A 10,763-nucleotide genomic window follows, 5' to 3' on the forward strand; every position below is an offset into this window, starting at 1 on the left:
CTTCACTGCACATTGCTCCCGGGGGATTAGTCTAATCAACAAGTCCCTTTGGATAAAAGCGTCAGATAAATAACAAATCATAAATTAGATACATTGTTTCACAGACCCATCATATTTAAATCCAAGGTTCGAACAGCTAAATAACGTATGAAAAAGAAATGCCTTCGGAACCATGATACCACGGGGTCGGATTTATTGTCCGATTATGTCACCCAAGCCCAGCCTGGAGCACAAACTGCACTTTAATTTTAAAGCCACAAGATAGAACTGAAGTTCTCAGTTTCACATAAATTATTCAGAGAACCAAAGCAATTCCTAAATTTGCAGACAGTAATGCAAGTCTATATTTGGAGTCCCTGAGCAAAAAAATGAACATTCCATTTCTCAAACTGTTGACATAGCAAAATATCTAGACGAGAAAACCAAAGTTAATTTAGCAAACGGAAAAACAAAGTTAACGAGCAAACTTAGAAACGGACCGTTTTGGCACACAAAAATATTGGCTCACAGCCATTGAACTGTATATGCCCACAACCTATACATTACTAACTACAACAGATATCGGTACAGACCGTTTGATTGATAAATCGAGGATCGGTGTATTTCGTGATCCGGAAGTGGACAGTGAGAAGAGGTCAGTGCTTAGGAACTGGACCAGAAATTAAGATGGCGGAGGAACAGCAGGAAACAACACAGGGGGAGATGGAGGGTGAGTGAAAAACCGACCCAAACAGTGGCTAATAGGAGCCCGACCGGCATTACGTTAAAGCACATTAACCGGCCATCACCCGTATTTTCTTATTACTTGCGATAACCGCAGTGTCAAGGACCGAGACCGATGGAATATGACTAGGTTGCTTGCTAGCTAGCTGCAGTGATTGGGAAGAGACCGACAGAAAATGGGGATAGGCCAAAGATGGTGAACTGAGGTACACAAAGAAAGACATTAAACGTCGCCGTAACGTATATGTATAATGTACTCGTCAATGCATCTGTTGGTATAGGTTTAGCATTTGATTTGTCGGCCAAAAAACACCTTGAATGGACTAATAATCGGTAAGATGGAACACACTTGGCAACGGAAGCTTGTTAGCTAGGTCATGCAATCGACACCCCCCAGTGTTGGCTCAAATTTTATCTGAGGCGAGCTTCACATTGTCCTAACAAATCACTGTCTAACTAGCTCGCTATATAACTGCGGGTATATTAGTTAACAGACTCGGTAATATCTGATTGACTTTCCCTTAGCTGGCAACATTCACTTAGTCGTGCAATATGAGAAAAATATCACGGAGTATTTGACAGATAACTAACTTTGTTAGCTATTATGCTACAAATAATGTATCTGCTAGTTACGTAATGTAAATGATTAAGTAAGTTAACTGTCTAATGAAGTACCTGTCTACACAAGATATTGCTACATCGGTAGCTAACGTTACTGCATTGAAACCCGAGCTGGCAAACTAGCCAGCCATGTTGTTGATTTGGGTCACTTAGCGAAGTGAGCTAACGGCACTCAGTTTACCAGTAAAAATGTTTCCTGGTCAGCAAATGTTGGTTCATTTAGATTACACTGTTGCAAATAGTCTGAAAATGACCTTGCTATACACTTTCAGACAAGTTAGCTTGATTGCTGTCTAGTTAAATTGACTTCCTACTAGCTTATGGAGTTTAGATGCACATGGAGTCCAGCTGACTACGTATAGTTAGCCTAGTTGTCTAACAATTGTTTTCCGTGATAAACCTTCCCATGTAGCTACCTACACAATATCGAAATGAAATGGCGCTTTACTAGCTTTTTACTGCATGTTGGGGATCTAGTATTTAGTTGGACACTGACATCAAACCGTCATCATATATGCCTGCCCAGAGAATAAACGCTTTTTCATTCATGTGAGTGCCTTGGGATTTTTATTTTTGAAAATGTACTTTTTATCAACCTTCCAAAGAGCTACAGTGTTTAAATACTACTACACTCTTGAATTGCACCTAGTACACACACACACACACACACACACAGACACACACACACACAAGCAAACCAACACGTAAATAATGGTGCTCCGTTTACTTGGGCTTTTCCAAACTGAAATTTTAATTTAATGGACACCAGTGTAAAAGTTGGGTTGGTACTCTGGTTCATGGGTAAAAAGGCACATACTTGCCCCAAGCAGCCACACTCACACATTAATTTCAGAATTTGGTTTAATAGGTATTATTTTTTTGTGTAATATTGTTTCAGTGCTCTTTTCACCTTCAGATTGGAGCTAATGTGGTTAAATTGCTCCTCCTCTCGCTCTGTTTCCCAGCAGGGGTAAACTGCCTTGCGTACGATGAAGCAATTATGGCACAGCAGGACAGGATTCAGCAAGAGGTGAGAGCACAAGCACTTCCTGTTTCACTGCACTTGTGGGGTCTTTACCAAGCTGCAGATCCTTTGATGCCTTTGCAGGGCACCCTTGCTCTCTGTCTTTTTTTCCAGCAGTGGTGTGTTGCTTGGTACATTAGTAATGGTAGCAGTGTGTATCCCAATTTAATTTATTTCTTAAAGGTACAATAGGTCATTTCGCACTTCTAACGGTCAAGAGAGGAATTGCAGCAACAAACACCCTCAAACCACAACACTGTTTATCCCTCCCCCTTCTCCGTGAATGTGCTGACGTTGAGCTGTGGCTTGGGCAATTAGAACAAATTTTCAACTAATGTGCTTGAATTATTGTACAGCAATACAATGTCTGGGTCCGTCAACTGTATATTTTGAAACCCAATTTTAAGGACTATAAACACAGGCAGAGGGTGAGGGATAGGAAGGGATTTACAATGGTCTTGTAACAATATTTTAACACAAATCTTACCTACTCTACCTTCAATGGTGTAAGTATGTTGCCTGATCAACAAGTGAAGGAGCCTGTGATTTTGAGTCACCTTGTGTTTTTAGGTCATACATGTGCTCATGCGTTGTTTGTGTGTGTGTGTGTGTGTTCGTTTAGATCGCCACCAGTAACCCCTTAGTGTCAGATAGACAGGACCTGTCTGTGTTAAAGGAGGAATATGCACAGGAAGACACTGTATATCAGCTGAAGATCAAGGTGAGCCCAAAAACATACTATTTGTGTTATTCACTTACCACATTCTACATGAGTTCATATACATACCACATGCATATTCCACACACCATTTATATTGCATGCTCAAATACCACACCCACATGTGATTGGATAATTTGGTCATCAACTATTGTCATTTCATTAAGGACGAATGTTTCTATTTAACATATAATCAAGTGTACGTATAAGAAAATGATAAATCCACGTTATGCAACATTTATGAGATGGATTCTTAACCCTTTCAGTCCCAAACTCAATATGAAGTGGGTCCACTCAAATCCCAATTGTTTTTTTTTTTCTTCGGTTGAGTGTTCAAAAAAAAGAGTGTTCAAAAAAAATAATTCATGGCATGTTTCACGAAATAAAAAAGGTGAACACTTTCATCAACGCAAGTCACACGTCAAGTAATATCCCATTTGTCTCCTTTAGGATTTGCACAAAAAATACTCCTATATCAGGAAGACACGACCAGATGGCAACTGCTTCTACAGAGCGTTTGGATTCTCGCATTTGGAATCACTTCTAGACGACAGCAAGGAACTGCAGAGGTAATGCTATTGGGCAACGCGCACCTGATCTGACGGTTTCTCATTTTAATATGTCTGTAGTAATTCAGGGCACTGTTTGACTTGGAAGCATAGGGGGGCCAGATTCTCACCGGAATCTTCTCTGGAAATCCCTATTCTCGTTTTCTAATCCGCGCTTTGTAATTGGTGCGCACAGTTTTGTAATGGGCGTTAGTAGCCAACATTCATTTAAATGGCTAACGTAGGTTGCATAGTAGTTACTGATGCCATTACATTTATCACAAATAGTCCATTGGCTCACACAAATCAAAATAAATTGGTAAATGGTAAATGGCTGGCATTTATATAGAGCCTTTATCCAAAGCGCTGTTCAATTGATGCTTCTCATTCTCACACACACACACACACACACACACACACCAACGGTGATTGGCTGCCATGCAAGGCGCCAACCAGCTCGTCAGGAGCATTTGGGGGTTAGGAGTCTTGCTCAGGGACACTCCGACACAGGGGATCAAACCGGCAACCCTCTGATTGCCTGATTCCTCTTACTGCCTGAGCCGATGTCTCCCCAATGTTTTCCCAAATTGGTTTGGGAAAAGGGCACAATCTATGCGACCTCATGCAGTATGACAATCTCATTTAGATGGCTGTTAGAAGGACAAAACAGGCTCTCTGTACCTCTCAGGCACGGCCATTAAAAACAAACACACTTCTGGGAATCGCCACAGGTGCGCTAATCTCGCCGACTTGTTTGTCTCCCTGTACGGTGGCCCTGTAGGTTCAAAGCCGTGGCAGCCAAAAGCAAACTGGATCTGGTGACTCAGGGCTTCACCGAGTTCACCATCGAAGACTTCCACAACACGGTGAGCTCAAACATGGCACGCACACGGCTCACACGCACGGCTCACACGCACGGCTCACACGCACGGCTCACACGCACGGCTCACACGCACGGTACACACACACGGTACACACACACACGGCTCACACACACAAATTCGGAAATGTGTTTTAGGAATGATTTAGCCTGGTCTGCTTAAAGCCTATCATATTCAAGTGTAGTCCCCTGATGGGAGAAACGGGCATGAAAGTTGGAACATGCCTTGCAAAACTGTTGAACCGTTGGTGAGATTACTGTCATTGTTCATATCCAGCCGTACCAGTGAAATATGTATAATTTAAACTAAATTACTCAGGATAAGAATATCTATGAAGTAAATGAGTTGTCACTATGACAGGTGTGCCCTACCCTGTTCCTGGAGATCTACCATCCTTTAGGTTTTCACTCCAACCCTAACAAAGCACACCTCATTCAACAGCTAGGGATCTCATTGAGCTGATAATTAGTAGAATTAGGTCTACCAAGTTGAAAACCTCCAGCATCTCCAGGAACAGGGTTGGGCAGCCCTGCTCTAGCTGTCGAATGAGGTGTGCTTTGTTAGGGTCGGAGTGAAAACCTACAGGACGGTAGAGCTGCAGGACAGGGATGGGCAGCCCTGCACTGTGAGATTGATGGACTGTTTATGGTCGACATGAAAGAATGACACTGCTGACGTCTCCGTCTCTTCCCTGTCCTTGCGTCTGGTTCCTCCGGCCCGCGCCCCGTGCTGCAGTTCATGGACCTGATGGAGCTGTGCGAGAAGCAGCCGTCCCTGGGCGAGCTCCTGGGCTCCTTTAACGAACAGAGCGTGTCGGACTACGTGGTGGTGTACCTGCGGCTGCTGACGTCGGGCTACCTGCAGCGCGAGCACGGCTTCTTCCAGCACTTCATCGAGGGCGGCCGCTCCGTCAAAGAGTTCTGCCAGCAGGTGAGGCAGCGCTCCGCGGAACCAGGCCCAAAAAGCCCCGTTCTCCATGGAACCAGGCCCAAAAAGCCCCGTTCTCCACGAAACCAGGCCCGAAAAGCCCTGCGCTACATGAAACCAGGCCCGAAAAGCCCTGCGCTACACAAAACCAGGCCCGAAAAGCCCTGCGCTCCACGAAACCAGGCCCGAAAAGCCCTGCGCTCCACGGAACCAGGCCCAAAAAGCCCTGCGCTCCACGGAACAAGGCCCAAAAAGCCCTGCGCTCCATGGAACCAGGCCCACAAAGCCCCGCGCTCCACGAAACCAGGCCCGAAAAGCCCTGCGCTACATGAAACCAGGCCCGAAAAGCCCTGCGCTACACAAAACCAGGCCCGAAAAGCCCTGCGCTCCACGAAACCAGGCCCGAAAAGCCCTGCGCTCCACGGAACCAGGCCCAAAAAGCCCTGCGCTCCATGGAACCAGGCCCAAAAAGCCCTGCGCTCCACAGAACCAGGCCCACAAAGCCCCGCACTCAATTGAAAGAAGTATCCACAACCAATGTTTTCATGCAGCTTGTAAGCTAGATATTGAGTTACTCATCGCTTAATTGCCCTCCTGGACCCCTTGGCTGTGGATACTTCCAATTAATCCTCTCGGTTAACTTCAGCTGCCCCGTCCTCTGCTGTCTGTCTCTCTCGCAATTCTTCCTCTGTAAATTCCGACTCAAAAATGTAAGGTTGCATTTCCTGGTCAAAATCGAAAAAGCTCGTCCTATAACTCTGCAAAGTCAGAGCTGTTCATCATATCGCTCAGGCTAGCCAAGTTAGGTTCCGTGATATTTTTATGCTAACGTTACCGTATTTTCGCGTGAGTGTTATGTGATTGCCTGGATGGGTAGCCGTCTACGCAGCCGTCTCAAGGGTAGAGTTTGAGCGCCCGTTTCCTTCTGGGCTGGAGAGTCGAGACAAAATCGTCCTGTGACTTCACTGGACATGTTTGTTTTGATAAGTTTTGCTCCATATTTAGGCAACAGCTACACTGATGGTGATTTTTTTTTTAAATGCCTACACACACAATTTAAGCTTTTAATCCAAATAAGATCAACTGAAACAAGTGTGACAATGCTTCTTTAGGTGTACTCTTATTCACTCGGTCTCATTCAAATTTTAAAAGGCAAGTTAGACTAATTTAACACTGGAGGAACAGGCAAAAGACCTCACTAACCAGTGCTATTGTGTCTCTGTCCATATCCCTCTCTCCCTCCCTCTCCTTTCCTCTCTCCCTCTCCTTTCCCCTCTCTCCACCCCTCTCTCTCTCCCCCTCTCTCTTTCTCCACCTCTCTCCCTCCCTCTCCTTTCCTCTCTCTCTGCCCCTCTCCCCCTCTCTCCCCACCTCCCCCTCTCTCCCCACCTCCCCCTCTCTCCCCACCTCTCCCTCTCTCCCCACCTCTCCCTCTCTCCCCACCTCTCCCTCTCTCCCCTCTCTCCCCACCTCTCCCTCTCTCCCTCTCCCCACCTCTCCCTCTCTCCCCACCTCTCCCTCCCTCTCTCTCTCTCTCTCCCCCTCCATCCATCCCTGCGACAGGAGGTGGAGCCCATGTCGAAGGAGAGCGACCACATCCACATCATCGCCTTGGCTCAGGCCCTGAACGTCTCCATCCTGGTGGAATACATGGACAGGGGAGAGGGGGGCACGGTGAACCACCACGTCTTCCCAGAGGGCAGCGAGCCTCGCGTCTTCCTGCTCTACAGGCCGGGCCACTACGACATCTTGTACAAATAGCGCTGCCCTGCTGCTCACCCACCGCTACTGCTACTTTTCAACGCGCAAATGGTTTCGAGGATACACACATCCGTGTACAAAAAAAGACAGTATGATATTTCAAACTAAACACACAGCACACAGTTCCCTGGAACCCCCATATCGTCCCCTTCCTCCCACCCCCCCAAAAAGAAAAAATTGTAAAAAATAAAAAAAAGTTAAAATAGAAGTGACTCCAGGCGTTTAGAGTTGTACAGTTTTTTGTTAAATGTTTTTGTGGTTGTAAATGCGATACATTTTTTTTGGTTTGTTTTTTGCCTTTTTGTTAGTTTCTTTTTCCTTTGTTACACTACGGTTCATGTTTTATTAAAAGGATATAAATCATATCTGAGAAATGCGAATGTGTTCTTTGTTGTCCTCTTGCATGTCTGCCCCCTTAAAGATATTGGGCTCATTGCAATCACTTATTTTTCTCCACATTTTTCCTTTCCTTGCTCCTGACCTGGTAATCGATTGAGGTCTGACATCTTTCAGGACAGTCCCCTTAACCCCTTAAATCTTTATTCTAGGAGCTAGAAGTAGAAGTTAGGAACTCCCAATCTTTCCTTTGAGCAAAAAAACATCAGCGCATCTTTTGCGGGCATATAGATACCTCTCCACATCTGCCACGCGTCTGCTACCTCTGTAACCTGAGTGGCTGACGTTTGAAGGAGCAAGGATATTCAATTTGCCTAATTCATGTTCTCGATTTTCCCATTTTTATCCCATGGGTGGAGCTAGGGGCAACAAAAGGAGATGAGAAAAGGGAAAAATAACGGGTTTGAATGAGCCCCTGGCCCCTGGCATTTATCAAATGGATCACTGAGCTGTTGAACTGTAGTCACTATTTCGGAAAACGTGGATTCTGCGATTCTGCGATACTACTTGTAATTACAGCATGGTGTTCAGTATTCTGGTGTGTAAACATGGCGGAGAAAGGTCCAGCGAGAAGCTGAAAGGCCTTCTTGCCTTGTGTTTGCTAGGCCGAGATTCATTAATCAGGGGTCTTTCATGAAGCATCGTCACTGAGTTGGCTGAATAACTGCACAACTAACTGTATCAGGGCATATGTGGGCCTGTATCATGAAGCAGGATTGCTGAGTTAGCTGGATAACTGCACTCAGTAAAACCCGGAACAGCTCTTTTTACTACCGTTGATGATCCAGATTTGGGAGGATTCTGGGTATTATTTGGTGCAGTTATCCAGCTAACTCAGTAATCCTGCTTTGTGCAATACCCCTCCCACTGGTCTGTAATGACAGAGAGGTTTCTTATTCACAGGATTGGGGTTTAGTTGGCTTCACCAATTCCTTCAGACCACTGACAGTTAATATTACTAAGATGGATAGATGCATTTATATAGCGCTTTTCCCACACCAAAGTTCTTTACATTGATGAGGGGGAAACTCGCAAGTTAGTCGCCAGCCGGACTATTTAATATTTTCTCAGCATTAAATGGGCATTTCTTTCTGAAAGTAAAACATTTTTACTGAAAGATTTATCTGAAAATACAATTCAGAGGAAGTTAATACCAACGTGGCACATAGGACTATTTTGTAGTAATGCATGCTTTTCATTGTATATATAAGGAGCTTTCTGTGTCATCAACATTAGAGGAAATTATAACCACAAAGTATGTGTTATACAAGTATTAGGCTACACCATAATATTACATATAAATTATAATATTGAATATAAATGAAATGGAATATAAATTAAATTGAATTGTAATATTGTTCTTTATTATCCACATTTAAATAGCAAATATTTTTAGTTTTTGAACATGTTCTTTTTTCTTTTAACGGAATAGTACGTTGCATTGCACAGCATCATAAAAAGGCGACGCACAGGATGGACTACGCAAAGAACGTAATTTAACTTGCCTGAATAGCTGATTACGTACGTTTCTATCGTCAGTTTCCTTTCTCGTTCGGTCTCCGGTGTGGTGAATGGAAGCATGGCGATAATTAGACGGTCACCTACAGGATTACTGACCTCAGTGAGATCCGTTCTTACGGGGGGATTTCGGCAGCATAACAGTCTAACAAGTACGTTAATTTTTATGACTTAATGTCTTATTTCTGAGTTGTCAAGCGGAAATGTTGAATTGTTTATCCTAGCCAGGTTACAGTACTAGCGGGCAGCAAACTTAAGTTAGCCTACTCAGAAATTAGGCGAACGTAACATTTGTGGCGATAACGTCATTGTTTAGGTGTTACAATAAATATGCGCAAGAGGTAATCTACTATATATTTTATTTTTCATTAAATTAACCAGTGCACGACCACAAAGTAATTTTGTTGACACATATTCTGCGTCTTGACTGCAGCAGACCTTATCGAGAACATGGACAAAAAGGAGACATGGGACAGGTTTTACCGAGAGAACAACGCCAAGAGGGATTTCAAGAACTTTGAATGGTTCTTCGGCTTTGACAGCGTCCGGGACTTCATCTTGCCGCTACTGCGTCCCCAGTCCGACTCTGCCACCTTACGACGCATTCTGGACCTCGGTTGCGGTACCTCGGCGCTGGGACCCGGCATCTATAAACACTCCGATTGGCCGGTTGACGTCACCTGTGCGGACATCTCTCCAGTCGCCGTGCAGCTGCTGCAAGAACAAGCGAGAAGCAAACCCTTTCAACCAGGAAACCCATCCTCCAGACTTTCGTTCCTAGAACTGGACTGCTGTCGACTCCAAACTCAGTTTGGAGAGCAAAGCTTGGACGTGATCGTCGACAAAGGCACGACTGACGCCCTGTTGAGATCGCGGGAAGGGCGGCCCAAGGCGGGCTCGGTCCTGAAGCAGTGCCTTGGTGTGTTACGCCAGTCCGGGTGTCTGCTCCAGTTTTCCGACGAGGACCCCGACGCTCGGCTCCTGTGGCTGGAGAGGGAGAGTGGGGGCCTTGGGGCACAAGCAGCGAGGATTGGACTGCAGGAAGTTGGGACTTTAAGAGGAGTTTGTTACTACTGCTATATCATAAGCCCTCCAGTGCATTGTGACACCTCAACACCCCCCCTAAGTTAGCAGAAGTCAGAGCCAAATGTTTTTGTGACCTGGATTTATCCAAAACAATAATATGTAGAGCCTTTTGGAGACAGGGGGTCAAGGACAGACACTGTTTAATTCTCATAAAGTGGAGCGCAAATTAAAATGTCCTAAGTGAAGCAATAAATATGTTTTATATTTGAATCTCATTCATTATCCTAACCCACTTATCCTGAACAGGGTTGCAGGGGGGCTAGAGCCTATCCCAGCATACATTGGGCGAAAGGCAGGAATACACCCTGGACAGGTCGCCAGTCCATCGCAGGGCACACGCACCATTCACTCACACACTCATACCTACGGGCAATTTAGGCTCTCCAGGAGTGAGGACCCCAGCACACCCTGCGGCTCTCCAGGACAAGGGCTTTCCCCACCCCTGTGCCAATCCCAACTTTTACATCCAAGCAGTCTCTCCCCCAGTGACACTACAGCCAATCACATGCTGGATTGGGTAATGCTGTTAATGAATTTGAATATTAAAGATTATTGCAGTG

General features: G+C 45.1%; 2 protein-coding genes across 4 annotated transcripts; both read left to right on the plus strand.

Annotated features, from left to right (window-relative positions):
* Positions 1–498: 498 nt before the first annotated feature.
* LOC133125326 (ubiquitin thioesterase OTUB1-like) lies at positions 499–7,568 on the plus strand. Of its 2 annotated transcripts, none has more exons than XM_061237158.1 (7): positions 499–709; positions 2,313–2,374; positions 2,991–3,089; positions 3,537–3,655; positions 4,416–4,500; positions 5,251–5,445; positions 7,006–7,568. In XM_061237158.1, the coding sequence occupies exons 1-7, from the start codon at positions 667–669 to the stop codon at positions 7,201–7,203; spliced, it is 801 nt and encodes a 266-aa protein (XP_061093142.1). In that variant the 5' UTR covers positions 499–666; the 3' UTR covers positions 7,204–7,568. The 2 variants fall into 2 exon arrangements, with proteins under 2 accessions (XP_061093142.1, XP_061093141.1); XM_061237157.1 differs by having other exon boundaries at positions 515–709; positions 2,310–2,374.
* A 1,531-nt stretch (positions 7,569–9,099) lies between these two features.
* Positions 9,100–10,436, plus strand: cskmt (citrate synthase lysine methyltransferase). Of its 2 annotated transcripts, none has more exons than XM_061237159.1 (2): positions 9,100–9,269; positions 9,551–10,436. In XM_061237159.1, exons 1-2 carry the CDS (start codon positions 9,179–9,181, stop codon positions 10,246–10,248), a joined length of 789 nt encoding a protein of 262 aa, XP_061093143.1. In that variant the 5' UTR covers positions 9,100–9,178; the 3' UTR covers positions 10,249–10,436. The 2 variants fall into 2 exon arrangements, with proteins under 2 accessions (XP_061093143.1, XP_061093144.1); XM_061237160.1 differs by having other exon boundaries at positions 9,554–10,436.
* The last annotated feature ends 327 nt before the right edge of the window (positions 10,437–10,763 follow it).

The sequence above is a fragment of the Conger conger genome, chromosome 3, assembly GCF_963514075.1.
Source record: "Conger conger chromosome 3, fConCon1.1, whole genome shotgun sequence".
Classification (NCBI taxonomy): domain Eukaryota; kingdom Metazoa; phylum Chordata; class Actinopteri; order Anguilliformes; family Congridae; genus Conger; species Conger conger.